Genomic DNA, 20,551 nt, shown 5'->3' with positions numbered 1-20,551 from the left:
TGATTTTTTATAAAAATTTAGTAATTTTATCAAAAATAAAATCTTTTTAGTAATTTTACCAAAATTATATATTATTTTTTTTAGCGATGAATTAAATTTATTGGATGAATTAAGGCCTTCATAGAGCAAAGAAATTATCCAGAACAGACCTCCTTAAAACTAATTTTTTCAGATATTTTATTTAGTATAAAGCAAAAAAAAGATTCAAACATTTTATTTAATAATCATACGGTAGATAATGATAAAAAATAATTAGTTTTTTAAAAAAAAAGTTTTTCCTAATTGTTTCCTTCTTTCCATGTGATTTTTTTTAAAAATAATATTTGTGTCTATAAAAATAGACATTCCCAAGATGATTTACTTCTGATTGGATAATCTTATAATTTGTATTTGTTTCAATTTTTAAGGAAATTTTAAATAAAAGTTTATTATCACAATTTAAAAAAAAAAAATCCTACCGCAAATGTCAGAAAATTTAAATATTTAATTCCCAGTGGCTTATAATTAAAAAAATTAATTATACGATTTTCCAAGATATACGAATAGTATTCCTAAATTTTGAATCGAATAGGGAATCTAAATGAGTATAGAATATTTTCTGATGTAGGCCTTGTTGTATTATTCAAATTATTATTTTTGTTATATTCAATTGCAGGCATAAAAAATTATATTTTGTAAGATGTAATTTCAAGCATAAAAGATTATTATCTATTCACTTTTATGCTTGGAATTGCACTTACAAAAATATAATTTTTTATGCTTGATCTGTTCATATTACAATTCATAAAATACAATCCTTTTCTGAATTAATAATCTTTGCTTGAAATTACATCTTACAAAATATAATTTTTTATGCTTGCAATTGAATATTACAAAAATAATAAATTGAATAATACAACACCCACACACTTAAGCAAGTCCTCCACCTCTTTCTGAGTCTTTATCAAGGATTATATTACTGCCTCCTGTCTCTACCGATAATGATAACAAAGAATTATTATTAGTCACATATATATATATTAGGGCACACTCGCATCATATGGTTTCCTCCACATGACCAGCATTCTATCTTTCTTTTCTTCACCATTTCTGAGTCCCATCTTTTAGCGACCATCATTCGTTTTGTAGGTTCCTGTAACATTTCTCCATATCTATGTTGAGCCTCTTCCCTTGCGGCATTCAACCTGGATTCTACTGAATCATCGATCTCTCTAATTTCTATCTTTATAATCCTATTTCCTACTCTAAAATAGGAAGCCATCTGTAACAGAATTAAACTATACATATATATATTACCTTATAATCTTACCACATATTATTTTTAACAAATCTGAAAGAATGAATCATAGATCTAAAGATTTATAAAGATTAAATTTTAAAAGAAAATCATTTAGGTTTAAAAATAATATGTGGTATGATTATAGGGTAATATATATATATGTATGTATGTTTAATTATAGATGGCTTCCTATTTTAGAGTAGGGAATAGGATTATAAAGATAGAGATTAGAGAGATCGATGGTTCAGTAGAATCCGAAATGATGGTCGCTTAAAGATGGGACTCAGAAATCGTGAAGAAAAGAAAGATAGAATGCTGGTCATGTGGATGAAACCATATGATGCGAGTGTGCCCTAATATATATGTGACTAATAATAATTCTTTGTTATCATTATCGGCAGAGACAAGAGACAGTAATATAATCCTTGATGAAGGCTCAGTGCTTAAGGGTGTGGGTGCTGTATTATTAAAATTATTATTTTTGTAACATTCAATTGCAAGCATAAAAAATTATATTTTGTGAGATGTAATTTCAAGCATAAAAGATTATTATTCAAAATTCAGAAAAGAATTGTATTTTATGAATTGTAATATGAACAGATCAAGCATAAATAATTATATTTTTGATGCAATAATTTCAAGCATAAAAGATTATTATTTATTCAGAAAACGATTATATTTTATGTATAAATATATCAGAGACCTGCAGGCCCGGCCCTAAGCCAGGTCGGGCCCGGGTACCAGGGCCGGGCCGTATTTTAAATTTTTAAAATATACCCGGGTCGGGCCGGGTCTGAAGGTATTTTTTAAAAAAATTTATACAACATGAATTATTATATTCGTCAATTAGATATGGTTATAATGATTATATATAGTTATGATTAATATAATGTTTGGTGAAAGTTAACACTAGCTAACACTCATAGTATCTATTACATAATAAAATTATAGTTTTCCTGCCATGGAATAAATGCGCAAATGATTAAATACATTATTATATAATATATATGTTATATTTTTTATTAAAAATATCATTTTTATTTTTTTTATAAATACATAGTATTTGTAATATACTAAATATCTGTTTAGAATAAAAAAAAATAAAATATTTAGTGTGTTAAACGGCTCGTTTGGAGCCGATTTTTAAAAACGGCTAACTAAGTTTTTTATCCAGAAAAATATTATGCAAGTCTGAAAATTTTTCTCATAGAAGGAGCAAAGGTTTAGACATATAGTATCGAAATTTCGAGTCTTAGTCAATATTTTTCTGGCAAAAATATTGAGTTAGCCGTTTAACAACATTAGCTAATATACTTGCTTATTAAATGATAATACTCGCCGAAAAATATGATAAAATTCGATTAATTTTTGAATATACCAGGTCGAATATAATTTTTAAAAATTCCGAGCTGGGCCTAAATAAATTTTTTTTAAAAATCTAGGCCGGGCCGGGCCGTAAAAAATTTTTGGAAAAAAAATCCGGGCCGGGCCGAAAATTTTTTAATCTGGGCCGGGCCGTACAAATGATACCTCTGCAGGTCTCTGAGATATGTAAAGCATGATATAAAAATCAAAAAATTACCATTATGATTATTCAATTTTTATATTTTTGATAATTATATCTTAAATAAATTTATTTTATATTAATCAATTGTGTTTTACAGTAATTAGATTTATTGTATATTATCTTTAACTAAATTAATTATTCTCAACATAGTATTTCTTTGTCTAACACACACAACTCTTAAAAAGCCAAATTCAGATAGAACGGATTTTATTGGAGGCCAATGTAGAAATATGAATCCTCCAGTAAAATAGAAACCCTCTTTCTGTGTACAAAAAAATAAAAGAAAGAAATTATTATTTTTTTCTCATCGACCATAAATAACGTATTATCAGATTATAATTTTTCAAAAATTTAATTGTTTATCAAATTAAATTATTTCCTGAATACAGTAATTTATTTTATATGATACATTTTTTTTTCATGTGTAATATTCTTCCACTATTCTTAGGGCTGAGGACCAATATTAAGAACCCAAGATTAACGAAATATTATATTGATATTGGGTCTACAATATTGGTATTGGTTTAAACAATATTTTCTATTTCTTGTATTGGTATTGGTTTATATTGGTGCATATATTAGTATTGGTTTAAATATATTATAACTAAAAGATCTGAAATAGTGATTTAAAAAACACGTAATTTGTAGTTTTAAATAAGCATGAAAAAAAATCATGAATGCATTACTGTTTTTTTTACTGAATTACAAATTCTTTTATTTTAAACTTGGAATTTATGAAGTGATGTGAATAATTTTTTTTTGTATAATATATATAATTTTTTGTATCAACAAATCTATACACCAAAATATAGCAAAATGAGTAAACTAAAATATCACTAACTGTCTATTTATATAAAAAACAAGCGCAAAAGATTGATGGAAATTTAATATAAGGTAAAGTAATTTTATGACTTTAAGAGGACCCTGCATGCGCATCCAACCTTTTAGGCACAGGGCAAGCTTGGATGATATGTTCATCTAGTGAACAACGTTGGTCCGTTTATAAATGATCCACGAAAAAACCAAATAATATTATATATTTCTATTTTTAATATTGGTGTTGGTTTTTTATATTGTATTTAAACAATATATCAAACCAATATATTTAGTTAATTCGTATTTAATTATATATTGGTATTGTAAACCATTAATATGTTTGGTATTGTTCCCATTCCTAACTATTTGCACAATATTTAATTATGTAATACAACATTTTCATTCATTTACCTAAGGATTATAAATAAGTTTACGAAATTGGCCGTCTGCATATCCTAGTCCTTCGATCGAATTTTTAAGTCAAAATTTGACTTTCTTGTTATCTTTATTTAAACTTTAAAATGACAATTTTAAGTTTTCTTCATTTTTTTTTACTGTAGTTACATTTCAAAAGTAACTTTTACTGATAACTACATTATAGAAAACTTAAAGGTGTTTTGTAGACTTCAAAATTTATTATGCTAATTATTTAGGATTAACTTCCACCATAATCTGGCTTGCACCATTATATTAAAAATATAATTAAAAACTCATCTTTGCTATCTTTACCCAATATTTTTTCTTTAATCTTTGTTCATGTTATCTATCCGCTATCCTCTATTATCTTCAAAATAAAAAACATTTTTTTTTGATAATTGATAATGAACCTTTAAATTCTTATATAGTTTTTTTTTTAAAAATAAATAGTTCTTCATTAGTGTTTTCAAACAAATGTCGAGAATTTATTGTTTTGATCAAATAAATAAATAAGGGAGAGAAAAATAATATCTATTTTTTTATTGGAATCGGAATCGATATCCAATCAATACTTTTAAAAAAATTAAAATTTTAAATAGCAAATATAAAGCCTGTCAAATTTGAACCTTTAAAATCCATATTATCCTTCCTAATTTTGAGATCTATTTTTAGTTCTGTCTAGTATATATCCTTTAAAGACAAATGGCGGAAGGTGTATACCCTCTCTCGATTTTAGCAGGATTTTGGAGGTTTTTTTAAAAATTCTGCTCAAGTTTTTATATTTTAAAATAACCAGCTTTAAAGTGTAATATGTGCATATTTTTCTTAAATAATTTAATTTATTTTTTTTAAAAAAATATTAAAGAACAAACCAATTAAAAACGATATGAATTTGGGAGGAGGGGGGGCGAGACATCTGTCATCACGCTTTAAGATGGATTAGAGAATTGATCGGAATAATATATTGTGGGTGTCGGATATTTTTCTCTATGGAATCGATTATTTAGATTTAGATATTTATATAACCCTTTAGCGTTTTTTTTGTTATTCAAATTTTATTTTATTGGTGGGACGGACTAGTGGGGAAAGTTTAAAAATAACTTTCAGAAAATGAAAGAAACGATGTGTCGTAAATCATTAAAAATGGTAACTGCACGCGAAATGGGTAGAATAAAATGGCTAAATAAATTACAGAAGCCAGGGACACGAAATGACCTCCAGCCTGAGCAGATTATTATTTTTTTTCCGCTAGGCTTGATAAGATTTCTTTTTAAGTCTCATCGCTATTAATTTTTATCATTTACCTTTTTTTATAAATTATTTGATTTGCTTAAACGAATCTAATACCCAATAATTCACTATTCGATTCATTTTTCTCTTTGAAATGATGAGCGAGTTTGGATTCGGTAAAATACGACACTTTGTAAAATAGTCCCAAATTATTCAAATTAACAAAATTTTAAGAATTCGGGTATGGGGTGTAAATTGATCACAAATAAAAACCTGGTCGGGTCTGAACATATATATTTTTTAAGATTCGAGTTAAGATAAAAATTTTGTTGACTTATGGCAGGTCTATGATTACAATACTGCTTTAAAATACACTCTTTAACTATATTTGTTTAATTATTAAAATTTTTAATGATATTACTTATGAATTATAGAAAATAATTGATTATGACATTTATTGACATTACCAATTTTTAGCAGATTTTATAACACTCATATTTTATTAATTGTATCCTTTTTTTGCTGTTATGGAATCAAGGCTTTTAAAATAGAATCATTTCGAGGTCCAATAATTGTTTAGGACATTTTATTTCCATTTTTAAAAAATATGAATTACGTCAAATACTCAAATCAAGATTAGTTATAAAACGATCACCGCGGTACGGTATACATATACGTTTATACACGTCGTAATGAAGATGGATGGAGAAACTTATATTTGGAGCGGATTTTTTAATTACAAAGTTTATAGTAATACCCTATGAATTTTAGCTTATTTGCCATAAAGTTTTGGAGTAATTTTATAAAGGAAAAATTGAATTAAAGTTAAAGATGATTTTAAAATTTGCGACAAAATGGTCTCAATTTTATAGGTCAGGGAGACTAACAAATTGCTGAATACAATTCGGCAAAAACGTGACAATTTACTGACAAAAGAGAAGGTTATGATATCCCGATGTCTTGTGATTTTTGTTTAATTTGTGCAAAATGTAATTTACATTTGGGAAATGCTAAGCGCTCTAAAATATCCGCAAAAAAATCGTTTTGTCCATGGGGTGGGGCGATAGTTATACTAAATGGGAAAAGCCAAATAACTCTAAAAACTTCTAGATAAAGAGTGGAATTCAAATTTTTTGTATCATCTTCCTGGTGCCTATATTGTGGGATTGGTTGGCCTATGCTTCGATTGATTTTTTTTACTTCCTAACAAAAATGTATTTCTTTAACCTTTAAATTGTGTTTGTATTTATTTTTGGGATATATCTAATTTGCAGAGTACTGTTGTCACGTGACTTCCCAAATCTCAAACATCTTTATACGGATTCTTTATGTTCTACATCTACACATTTCTTGCCCCTTAATCAAAATCCCTCCAACCTCCTACTAAACTTGGAAGGTTTTTTTCTTGTTAACCCTGCATTCACAATTAGCGCGAATTCGCGGCGAAGTTTACAAAAAAATGCATGGTTATCCTAAATTTTGGCGGGGAAAAATTCTTCTGGCAACCCTCGATTTAAAGCCAATAACTATCTTAGTTATTATTATAAGGTTTCCTGTAATTATTGCGTCACCCATTCCTCCATCTGACCAGTAATTACTACTTTTATGGTGGAAAAATCATAAATTTCCCTAATTCTGATTCTTACTATATTAATCTTTCTCTAACCATGCTTTTTAATTTTAAAGATCAGTTTTAGCAATTAATATTATTCCATTTAAAAATGAGAAATTAAAAAAAAGGCGCATTTTTACCAAAAATACCCAAAGATGAAATGGAATAAAAAGTTTAAGAAATGGAGTGTATATTTTGACCGAATCCACATCGCTTCAGGGTCTTACGTGTTAACCAAGTGAGCAATATTTTAAATTTAATATAATAATAAGAAATAAGTCCAAGGGTGCCGTCGTCAAAGATAATGAATGTTTCTTTTTTTTTGTCACAAGCAAATATATAAAATTAAAAACGCGTATGCGCTTCAATTAGGACATCGCGGCCTAACACTTATGGTCAATAATCGCTGCCTATTTATTTTTCAAAATAGTTAAAAGCTTCTTATGGGAGGGGGGGGGGCTCGTAGATTCAAGATTTTTTAATCAAATTTTCTTATTTGTTTACATATTTTGAATGCGGAATTTGCGTGCGTCAATTTCTATATCTGTAATTAAAAATTGGGATTGGGGACCTCTTTTCTTGGTGTAAAACACTCCCCCCCCCCCTCACCCCTGATGTCTTAACTCTTTTAGATCCCCCTTTTAAAAAAATATTTATATTATGGAATAATAATTTAGAAATTTTAGATTCCATCATTTATTTACTCGACATTTTTTTGGCAAATTATTTATAAATAATTAACTTAGTCTAAATATTATCCTAGATTTAAGGACCCAATTGAATGAGCAACTCAAATGCTTGGATTTGAAAGTCGAAACGGAATTCGCCATTTTATCGGAGATTCAGGATTTTTTCAAGAAAAGATCCGAGCTGGAAATGGAATACTCCAGGAGCCTCGACAAAATGGTTCGAAATATTCAACTAAGACATCGCAACGAAAAATCCAAGTTGATATTAAAATAAAATATTAGATATTTACTCCATAATTCCATTATTTATCCTGTCCCTGGATTCTTAAAAATGTTTTTAGGGACCGGGTTTTGAATTAGGCCGGGGGCTTGGAGCTTTCTATTCCGTATAAAATCTTATTATGATGGCCTAGCACTCAAAGGTTCTTACGTTTTGGCCATTATAATGAGGTTAAATTTAAAATAAGTAGTAACATAAAAAATTAACGCGTTGGGGGGGAGGGCGGATAATATTTTAAAAACAAACCCAAAATAAGCCTCTCCAAGCTTTTTCTGATAGAATGCTCTATTCAGAATTGATAAAAAAAATGAGACAAAAGACCTACCTAACCATTGTTGTTAAATAATATTGGTTTTTCCTCTATAAATAAATTTTTGTTTGATAAAATATTCAAGTTTATTACGGGTATAAAATCTAAATGATTATTTTAAAATTTTTATCGATTTTTCCCCCTTTCTTATATATTTACAATATGATTAGAACTTAAAAAATAAAAAGCTAATTAACACAAGTACTTAAAAATATATATAAATATTTTTTAATGATTTTTCTTCTTCTCCTTTTATTATTTGTATTCTGATATTATATATCTTGTTTTAGAAATATATATATAAAAAAATTAAATAAAACTTTAAAAAATTATGATAAAAAAAAAGAAGAAAAAGAAAAGCAAAGTTAAAATGAGATATATAAAGAAAAAAGGATTTGAACTGTAAGTGGAAATGGAATGCGATGGTTAAGAAAGGAAATTAAATCTTTAAATCTATTATTTTTGAATTCATAAAAAGTTTAATTATTTTATTTTGGGTATTTCTTTAAAAAAAAGAAGATGTTATCAGTTGTTTGAAAAAGGGATAGGGTTCGCCTTAAAATTATTTGTTTGACATCATGACATGATTGATGGATGGCTGATATCTTCGAGCTTACTACCTTCAGTGTTTGTGGTCGAGAAAGTCTTCACGTGTGAGTGACACTGTCAAATTTTGGACATCCGCATTTCAACTAATAAATAGGGGCCCCGCGATCTTTATTTTTATTTCGTTACCAATAAAAAGGTTTAAATTGAAAATTTTGAATAGTTGCGATTCGAAAAATTGTTTGCATAAAATGTCTTCGGACCTCTTTAAGCTAGAGATTAAAATTTCATTCGCTCATTGAATCATTCTTGATTGACACGTCGACTAAAAACGAAATACCTTTAAGGTTAGATCACCAGAGATATTTCATAATATTAGTCACTCTAAGATCATACTAGCATTTGCCATAAAATACGATTTCAATTTTTTTGGATCTTTTTTAGTGAATAGCTAAAATTGAGAGATTGATATATTACTTTCAAAGGCCTAGCAACATTTTTAAAGCTATATTATATAAACATCATGGCGTCTTTCTGGTTCTCTGCAAGAGAAAAGCATCTTACCGTTGATACTGCTATATTCCAACTTCAATAAAATTATTATATAAAACGACGATATATATATATATTATACACCTAAAATATATTTGTCAAGGTGGGCTTTAATAAATAATTTTGTTAGTAAAAAGCCTCATCAGCTAAAAAGTGGTAATTCTATATTAGAATATTAGGCTAACATTTAGTTTTGGAACGAGGGTGAGTGTATTTTAGGGTGTCACCTAGTGTTGTTAAACGGTTCGTTTTGAATTTTTAAAAACGGCTAATTCAATATTTCACCCAGAAAAATATTATGCAAGCCGCCTGAAGATTTTGCTCATAGAAGGATCAAAGGTCTACAATACTTTTCTGCCTTAAATTTTGAGTTAGCGGTTTTGAAAAATCGGCTCAAAATGAGCCGCTTAACAACACTAGTGCCACCTTTTTACTAAAAATTTAGAACAATGGAATTATTTAGAAACTTATTAATCTTTATGTAATATGCCAACTAGTGGATTTTTATTTATTAGCTAACAAAATTGCAAATTAACTCTTGGGGTAATTATAAGGCAAAGATATTATTGTCTACTTTTCGTGGATATAAATAATAGGTTTATATAATTACTAGAATTTTATTTTTTAGTTTGCATTTGATTATGATTGATTCGATGAAACCAGAGTGTAGAAAGGAACTGCAAAAAACGAACTATATAATTTATTATTTTTTTTATAAAGTAGATACCCTTTTGTAGAAATTTTTTTTAATAGAGTTAGTCAAATCTATTGTTATCTTATCTCTTTAGCATATATCTATGCCATGCAATTTTTAAAGTTATTAATATCATATATTTATACATTATATGGTAGTTGCAATTTGTTACTTTTTAACTATAGATTAATTTTTGAGCGTGTTTTTTAAGATTTAAAAATTACCGTAAATGGATTTTATCATATTCTGAATACCTACACTATAATCTCAGACAATTTTGACATAAGTTTTTGAACTTATAATTTTATATTAGTTTTCCCTTAAATTTTTTATGTAAATATAAATTATAAAATACTCAAACGTTACCGGCAAAATTGTCAACAAATCATCAGATAGGTATTCTAAACTTGCTGGAATACATTTCCGGTAAAATAAGATTTTTTAAAATTAAAAAAAATACTCTCAAAATAAATGATGTAAAGCTGAGAAAAAATAACACGTTGCTGGAAGAAGCGCATAAATGCACGATTGAAATTAAGAAACCTTACTACCGCTTTTGCTAATTTCTTCCATAAAATCAAGGGAGATAACTCTTTAAAAAAGGGCCCTCCTGCATGTCTAATATCTTAATCCCCGATATCAAATATTATTATCAGATGGAAAGAAAAAACAGCGAAAGCCTGCACCCAAAGTCCTGCTTGCCACCGGATGTACAGGCCGGTACGTAAAAATGTTCTAAAAAATATACCCTGTCCACGAAATCCGGGCTGGGCCGGATTTTTTTTTAAAAAAAATTAAAAATAAGTGCTCATATTTTCAATTTACAAAACAGGGCCAATTATATAATACTTGCCAATTTTATATTCATTCCAATAGTCACATCCACTAGCGGCTTTTTTTCGCATATAAAATTTAAATTTATAAAAAGTCTTTAGACAAAAGAAAAATAGAAAAGTCCAATTTCTCATTTTCTGCCATCGAAAAAGTAAAAGTCCTTAAAAAAACAAATATGTGGGCCTCAGCAACACAGTGTTCATACTAATCTTTACCAATACCTACCTTAGGCAATTTCGGAAGTGGGACCCTTAATTTCATTAAAACCTTAGGGGAAAAATGAGACAGATCACAGGCGACCAAGGATTCTACATTCGTCAGCATCTGCCTCCACTTACATAAGCAATCACTTCTGTCTAAGTTGATGTGCAATCTTTTTTTTAAAGTTCTTTTTTAATGGTTTTCTAGATAAAATTTATAGATATATATTTTATCTTATTTGTTTATTTTTTAAATATATTTTTAATTTGATATTGTTCATATTTGTATTTAGTTTTTTTAAAAATGAAATCGCTTTTTTAAAAATAAAAAATATACTACCAAAAAAAAATCAAAATTTTAAAATATCATTATGGTTCCTTTTTGGGAACACAATCGATTGATAAAATCCATAATATATTATACAATTTTAAATTTTAATTTTAATATTTTTCTTTATAGATATTATTCTTATAAATAATTGTAAATAAAACAAATGAATAAAAAAATAATAATTATGGAATTTTTAAAATTGTTCGGGTCTCGTATAATGTTCAAAAATATATTATCGGGTTGAACTTTTAAAATCAATTTTTTATATATACATAAAACTGTCTAATTGCTAAGACTTGAGAGTTGAGATTATAGAGTATGAATTACTTTTCAAAATAAAAATCTTCAAAGATTTTAACCCCCGGAAGATTTTTTCGGAGAATGCTCTAACAAGTTTTTTTCATCAAATACCGAAAATGATTTTATGTGTATCTTTTATTATTTTTAAATCACTAATTTTTTTTAAAAAAGTGATTTTGATCTGCTTTATAAAATCTTCAATTTTGTTATCTTCAAAGATTTTCGCTCATAATTTTGGGACATGTATCTCCAAAAAATCTTTGAATATAATTTTTTTCAAAACTCTAAGAATTTTTTTTAAAAATAATCTTGCAATTATTTTATTTTTCATAATTTATTTCAAGGATTAAGGAAATAATTTATTTATTAAAAACAAGTTTGCGTCTTTTTAAATTTAAATATACTTAATTTACATATACTTTTTTTTAGGCAGGGTCACACCGATACTTTTAGAATCGATACAAACTCTCATACTTTAAATTTAAAAAAAAAATGGCTTACATTAAGTCATGCCACGAATTGATAAGAAAGGAGGAAAAAAAAATTGATCCACAATTTTAAATATAAGAAAAGGAAAAGCAATTGTTAATTTCTCTTTTCTATAATCGTTATTTTGCTATTTAAATTTTGTTTGCGGAATTAACCTTAAGGTTAGATTAAAATTAATTACGGAGTTTTCATTTAATATTTCGTTCAAGAAAAGACATTTTTATAGCTTTAAAAAATTAATAAAAATTTTAAGCGTATATACTAGAAAATTTACCTTTATAAAATGATATACATTTTTTTAAGTATTATATTGATAACCTAATCTCGTAGTAGGAAGTAGTGATGTAAAATTATACCATTTGAGTTTTAACTAAAAAAAAATATTTCATAAACCTCAAGATTTCGCTAATAGATGTCCAAACCTTTGTACCTTGTATGAGCAAAATCTTCAGGCTTGCATAATATTTTTTTCTGGATAAAATAAAAATCGACTCAAATGGAGTGATTTTACATGCATCGCTAGGAAGAGCATTGACAAAAATCTATATATATTTGCAATTTATTTCTTACCAACGCACATCCGAAAACTCGTCAATATTTTTTAAAAATGAATTATCATTATTCCATACTGGTTATAAACACCTTTAATAAATTTAAGAATAAATATCTAAATGTAAATGTAAATATATATGACATATTGTAATCAATGATATATATATTCTACTAGAAAGGAGGTTATTTATCAAAGGTGTCCATTCATAATATACGAATCATCTATAGCGACATTTTGTGGTGTGTACGTCTATCAAGATATGAATGCACGTTTATATCATTTAATTGACTTGCAAACAGCTAACTTCCACATGGATGGACACCTAAATGCATTTAATGAATGATTTGTCAATCTAGTGTTATATATATATCATCATTGATTGGGATATGGAATCCATGGGGATTCGGTATCTCTTAATTTTATATCATTTGCCGAGGAAAATTTCTACAATTTGAAAAATCTGATTTGACCGGAAATACATTCCTGCATTCTGTAGAATACCTACCCTATAAATTTCAGAGAATTATCTCCATTTTTAAAAAAAATATATTATAAAGTTGATATAAATTATAAAAAATATTTTAAATGTTATAGCCAAAATTGTCTTAAATTTAGAATGTCGATGCTCTCTATACATGTTGGAATACATTTCCGGTCAAAAAAATTCGCCCTCGACAAATGGCCATATTCCAATACGACAGATTTATAATATATTAAAAAGCAGGCCATAGCTGAAAATTAGGAGAAAAAAGATTTAAAAATAATAAGTGTTTTGTGTTTTAAGAAAAGCCTAATTAATTTCCATAAATAATTTATTTTAACTTTGATGTTATTAGATTAAATTTGCCTTATGTTACTACACATATTATACTATAAATAAATATAAAAATCATAGAATATACCCGGGACGGGCCTAAAATTTTTTTTTTATATTTTAAGGTATAATATTTTAAATCGCCATTATTAGCTATATTCGGAGCTAGCCTGGTGTCGTGCAAATGGTACCTCTGCAGGTCTTTGCTTAATATAGTGGAAATAAAAGATAAATATTTTTAAAGTTAATCCTTTGGAGGCTAATTACCTCCCGAGCCTCAGTCAAGCAGGAGTTATTCCCCTCGAAAAAGAAAATTTTCTCTAAAATTTTTTTTTCTAAAATCTCAATTAGATAGATTTTCATGATCAAAATCGTTCTATATAAAAAACATAAAACACAATAGCATGGTTGATTGTATGAAAATATAATTATTTTAATAGAAATAGATTGCATAAAATAATGCCAAAAAGAGTATTATATTTCATATTAAAAAAATTGATATATTTATTGATTCCTAAAATATTTTCATTTATAAGCAAGTATCGCTGTGTATTTTTCAAAAGTTAGGTATAATTTATAATTTATAGCTATAGAACGTGTCGCTTGAACTATACGCTCTTTTAAATGTGGCCTAAGAAAAAATTATTACACCTCGGGACTACCTTCTCTAGAGTTTAAATCTGAAAAAACCATATTTTAGGCCAAAAATATCAGGCAAGCACGGAGATCTTGCATAGATAGCAGAATGGCTTGAAAATCTATAAACAATATCTCGAAGCATGCATAACTTTTTTGGTCCTAAAATATCGGGTTAGCCGTTTTTAAAAATCTAGTCGTTTGACTTTAAACATTATATTAATTTTTTACAATTATTTTATATATTTTTATACAAAATTAAACTAATTGAATTCAACGGCTAAACTAAACTAACATAAGTGTTATTTGACATTTATTTCTAATAAAATATTAAATGCATTTATAAAAAAAATATAATAGATTTGAATGAACTTATTTTATTTTTTTTAAAAAAATATGTAAATGAACGTTGAACGGGAAACATATTCTATTATTATTATTAAAACGTTGAACGCGAGTACAGCATTACAAATATGACCTATTTCAATATTCTAAGCTGCTTATTAGCTCCCATTTTAAATGGATTAATTCGTTATTTTCAGTAAATGGGGGGGGGGGGGGTTTAACTGGACTGTCGAATTCATTTTCTCCACTGGTTGTTGTCTTAGCACGGCTCTTGATCGTCAGGTAAATGGGACCTAATTTAAAAAATAATTAATTATTCAATATTTCGCATTTAATTGATAATTTAGCATTTATGGGCCATAATTAAATTTTTTTTAAAATCAAAGTGGCGCTAAGTAATGTTAACACCATAAAACGATATAAAATATAAAACGTTTAGACAAAAAATAGAAAAAAAGACAAATATCAAACCCTGAGCCCTATATTTTATATTAATTTTGAAACTATAACCCCTCTAGGAAATTCAATCTTTTTTTAACCTTTTCTCGATTATGATTTAGGCCCATCCACGATCTTGACAGATTTTTTTTAAATTATAGGGCCGACAGGGCTTTACCCATAAAGAACCAAAAAAAGTCCCTATTTTTCTCTGATCATTTCTAATTACCTTATTAAAACTTTTTATCATCCTTTTTCTTTCTTTCTTTCTTTCTTTCTTTCTTTCTTTCTTTCTTTCTTTCTTTCTTTCTTTCTTTCTTTCTTTCTTTCTTTCTTTCTTTCTTTCTTTCTTTCTTTCTTTCTTTCTTTCTTTCTTTCTTTCTTTCTTTCTTTCTTTCTTTCTTTCTTTCTTTCTTTCTTTCTTTCTTTCTTTCTTTCTTTCTTTCTTTCTTTCTTTCTTTCTTTCTTTCTTTCTTTCTTTCTTTCTTTCTTTCTTTCTTTCTTTCTTTCTTTCTTTCTTTCTTTCTTTCTTTCTTTCTTTCTTTCTTTGTCAGTATCCATTTTTTTTCTTTACCCACGAGAAAACATCTCATAAAATGAATCTTTTAGAATAAATTATGAGATTCAAAGTTAAACAAAATTGAAAGATATATCAGAGTCTTCCACGTTCGGCCCAGTCCGGGTAATAAAATATACCTGAGCCAGGCCTTAAACCTTTTCTAAAAAAATAATCTTGCAGGCCCAGAGAAATTTTTTTAGGAAAATACCCTGGTCGGGCTGTATATTTTAAAGCAAAATATTTTAAATTGCCATTATTACTCATAAATAAAAATAAATATAATACATTTTTAAAAAAACGGGCCGGGCTGTGCAGTACCTCTGCAGGTCTCTGAGATATAGATATAACCACTAGGGAGTAAATATTTTGAAAAAAATCCCCCAGAAACCAGAATAATTTGCATTTTTTGCTTCTTTTCTGGTGGGACAACGAATAAAGTACTCAAAATACAGGATGTCGACTAAAAAATATGGCAAAGCTAGTTAGTTAGGATTCAAATCCCGATTCGGGATCCAAAAATTTGAAATGATTTTTTTGACCATTTTGCCAGCATGAACCAAATGTAAACAATTTTTGGACAACTACTCATACCCGTATTTTGACCGGGGCGAGTTCGGACAATAGTTGTAGCATTTTATAATTATAATATATTTTTTGTTTTAAGATAAATTATTCTTTTTCATTCATCATTTATTATAACAATTACTCATACAAAACAAAAACATTTTTGTAATATATATTTTTTAAGGAATGTGACAGGCAAACATGACAAATGTATTATTTGCCTGACAAAAAAATATCGGTAATAATGTACTTCATCAGCCAGGCTTTAAAAGAAAATATTAATACAATTTAGCCCCCTTGCGTGATAAAAAAATAATTTTTTAAAAAAATTATAACCTGCATGTTTTTATATTAAACTTTGTTCTTGTTCCCCTCGATATTTCCATTCTATGACAGTTATAACTTGAAAATATCGTTTTCAAACGGAATTTAAATGGTTTTTCCAAAGTATATCCTGCTGTACTTAGCAGACACTGCAAATTCAGGGTTTTAGTCCGATGTGTGTTTAAAAAACTTTTTTAAAACAACGGGTGGGTGGGCAAACGGATTCTAAATATTTCATCGGCTTGAGCGGAACGGGAAAGATTTAGTCGTAACCTTCAACGCCTCATGTTTTTAGATCCTAGATCATATTTGGGCCAACTTTTACTTCTCTTCTTAAATATATTATGTATATTTATTTTATAAATTTAATCTTTTTTTTTAAAAAAAAAGGAGAGACCATTGGCACCTGTACACACCTTACGCCTGCTGGCAAAATTTGCTGCAAAGATGCAAGGAAGAAAGTAAGGACCACTCCGCCATTTCGGACCTATACCTAGCAGTCATAACCCCTCGTATATCTCAAATCATCGAAGATAATCTAAGGATACACAAACGAGTATATTTTATAAAATAAATTATCGATGATTATTTATTTCAAGAGCGAGAAGACGGACTTGCAAAATTTTCCGGTTCGGAGTTTATATTTTCTTCTTTTTTTTAAAACATCGAATAATTTGCTACTATTTTTGCTATTATTTATTAAAACCCAAACTTTATTAACCTTCACCATCAAATAATGTAAAATTATTATATTTTGTATAACTTCGCCACGAATTAGCGCTAATTGTGAATTCGGGATTAATCAGATTTCCACAAACCCATTCATACGAATGGTCAGAATATTATTTAGCCGTTTTAATCGAGATTAACAACACTACTTCATACTAACTTTTTATGAACTCGCTAATTTTCTTTTTCTCCTTTTATTTTTTTGATTTAAGATAAGAATCCGCATTTATTTTATATCTAATTTTTTTTTGTAAATTATGTATATACAATTAAAAGTGCAAAGAAATCGGCCTGAAATGTCACGAAGAAATATTCAAGGTTCTAAACGAACTTAATACGGTAAGAAATATGATAATTTACGTTTTTGGAGAGTTAAATAAATTTTACGATATCTTTTAATTAATTTTCCCATTATAATATATTCCTATTTTTTTAAAAAAGAAAATTCTGTGGATTATAAATTGTTCTTCCTTCTATAATTCTCGTTTTTTTCCACTTTTTTTAAAATATTTGTACATCATACAATTAATGTAATTGTGTTTGTAAATTATATATGTATTAGATTAGTTTTTTTAAAAAAAATGAAATGAAGTTTGTCGAGAATACTTAATATAGTATATCTTATAAACTTATCTTATTTCGTTATCATATTAAAAGATGTATATTTTGTTTAGCTTTTGGATTAGTTTTAAAAAAATAAATAAAATAAATATTAATTTGTTTTGGTAATTTTAAGTGTATGATGATAATTAAGTAAGTTATTTTATGGTAATAAGAATATTTCATTATCTGCTCAAAAAAAATTGTTTTTGCAAAATCCGTAAAAATTTTTTTAAAAATATATACGAATAATTAGTATTTAGAAAATAAAATACCCGGTTTATACCGGACCAAAAACCGATGTCGATAAACCGAACCGAATTTTGACCGATTACAAAAAAAATGAAGCGAATCGAAGACAGTTTAGAGCTTAGCCTTTGATCCTCTATATCAATGGCGTCGCTATCTATTATTTTGGCGCGCTAAAAGGGATGCTTTGAGAAGATAACTGTATGCTCAAAGCGTTTTTCGGCGCGAGCGATATTAAAATTTTGCTCCCTCCTAAATACGATCACCATCTTAATTTTGGCAGACTAATCAGTTTTAATAAAAAAAAATAGGGTTGTCAAAAATCAATTTATTTTTAAGTTTAATAATATAATAAAAATATTTTATTGTACGTGTCTTTGAAAAAAAATTCTTAGTTATTAATTAAACACACATTCATTTTATTACATTAAATTTGTGAAATTTTTGAAAAAAATATTTTATCAAATGTAATTATCACATTTAATATTAGCTAAATTTATTCTTTAATACATTACAATTAAGAAAATATTTTATAACCATATTTAATTAATATTTTATTTTTATATAATTTAATTTTCTTAGTATTAAGTATTAAAGTTTAAATATTTAAAGTTGAAATAATTATAAGGATTTTTCTAAAATTTAAAACTATTAATTGAAATGATTTTTTTTTGTGGAGTTTTATTATATTAAAAAATTTATTACAGGATTCACTCAATATATATATAATAGCAATAAATTACAACTTATATGCAAAATTGATGAAATGTTTTTATTTAAAAAATCATTGTTTAAATTTGCAAGCAAAAAAAGAAAATATAAAATCGATTTAAATCAATTTTGATTAAATCATGTCCAAAACAGGGTTAAAATATAATGAATAAATACATTTTTCTTGAAAACTTTTTGAAAAAGGCTATGAAATCGTATCACCTATATAACACATCCTTCAAAATATCCGAGCAAAAACTTAAAATGGCCGAGACCCAAATGAACAAACTGGAAATCAAGGACAAGATCTCGACAGCGAAAAAGAAAATCATAACTAAGACTGGCAAGGTAAATAAATGAATCTCAAAAGGACTAATATATTTTAAAAAAGTGTTTAAAATAACGAGTAAATCTATGATCGAAACAAGGGCATTTTCTTCGTCCATTCCAGTTACTCTAGGATTAAAAATTTTGAAACCGGAACGTTTGGGATCGTAACATCTAGTAGGTGTTCCAACCAATAGTTTATCTGGATTAATTTTTTTAAAAATCGTTCATATATTTTTCATGTGTTTTAAACAGTATTTTATTTAACTTATTTATATTATACACTAAAAAAACCATCTAATGGGCATGCATCCATGTAAAGAAATAACATTTGATCGGCATACTTCTATTCCGATTTTTTGTCGAATATAGAAGCTCTTCGTATCTATCCCAGTGTTGTGAGGAAATTTTTTTGCCGAGTATTTTTAAAAATTTTATGAAGAAATCGGGACTCCTGGTGCTATAATTAACTGGATAAAATTATGAGAAAAAAGTATTTTATTAGTTTCTACAATTTCTGTGGAACGGTCGTTATTATTCAGTACTTCGAATTTTCTGGCATGAGTAGTAATAAGCGTGGTCAGACCCAATTGCCAAGAGATGAGGGATATTCCATCGACGATCGTTTATTGTTCTCTAGTTTAGAGAGCAGGCGGTACAATTAGGACCTAGCGAATTATATTATACTACAATTTATGTCTAACTGTGTCGTCCCTTATGTTATTCGTTTTTTAAATAGCCTCTTACAAGAGAGATTATTTTTATGACTCAAGTCGGAGGAATCTACCACAACTTGAGGAATGAATCCACTCAATCGGAATTACGGTTTAGGGGTTCTTGGGTGGAGATACTTTAAACTAGTATTTAGTAACGTCAAAGGTATTTTGAATATTTTTTTTAAGCAAAACACGTTACTCGTTACTTTAAATTATTGAAAAAATGATATTTTAATGTATTAAAAAAAATATGGAAAAGATCATATTTTAATATATTTTTAAATTATATAAATAATCAGCCTAGTTTTTAATTCAGATCAACCACCAAGTTCCTTCATTTTTATTTTAGATTTTCCTTTGTTAAATATTCAGTCAAGATTATTAATCTAATTAACACAAGGTATGTTAATTTATATTCTTATTCTCTAATATTATAATTTATTTTATAAAGTATTATATCAAATGTACATATTTCTTAACATGAAAATTATCTAACCTTGCTCTCCCCACAATATGAAACATTTTTTACACCAATAAATTGTGTCCCAACTCAAATTTCAACCTGAATTGTGGAATGAGCATGGAGCTTCAAACTGTGCAGCCATTTTTAAGGAAAAATGGGAAGAAAATATCTGATTAAACCGGTTGTAACCTATAACTTTATGAAATGAATGGATAGTCTTATTAGAAAATGGTCACAAATTTGACTAATCTTGATAAATCCAAATTACAGAGATTTTCAGATGATGTCAAGTCGTTTATAGATGAATATTGTCTGATTAGTGTTAATTAAAAAATATATGATTTTATAGGTTATGGAACCTGTTGCTACTGCTCTTT

The 20,551-nt window shown here is 27.2% G+C and overlaps 1 protein-coding gene across 1 annotated transcript in view; it reads left to right on the top strand.

Moving 5' to 3' along the window:
• The window catches only part of LOC135922898 (uncharacterized), a 57,000-nt gene that overhangs the window by 15,528 nt on the left and 20,921 nt on the right, over positions 1-20,551 (top strand). Inside the window, exons 2-5 of the mRNA XM_065457410.1 lie at positions 7,685-7,868; positions 16,770-16,935; positions 17,385-17,447; positions 18,873-19,016. Coding sequence (XP_065313482.1) covers positions 7,685-7,868; positions 16,770-16,935; positions 17,385-17,447; positions 18,873-19,016 — 557 coding nt within the window. The remainder of the gene's footprint in view (positions 1-7,684; positions 7,869-16,769; positions 16,936-17,384; positions 17,448-18,872; positions 19,017-20,551) is intronic.

The sequence above is a fragment of the Gordionus sp. m RMFG-2023 genome, chromosome 1 (assembly GCF_954871325.1).
Source record: "Gordionus sp. m RMFG-2023 chromosome 1, tfGorSpeb1-WG-v2, whole genome shotgun sequence".
Taxonomy (NCBI): Eukaryota; Metazoa; Nematomorpha; class Gordioida; order Chordodea; family Parachordodidae; genus Gordionus; species Gordionus sp. m RMFG-2023.
Note: the sequence above shows the minus strand (reverse complement) of the source record. Positions and strands in the feature narration are given on the sequence as shown.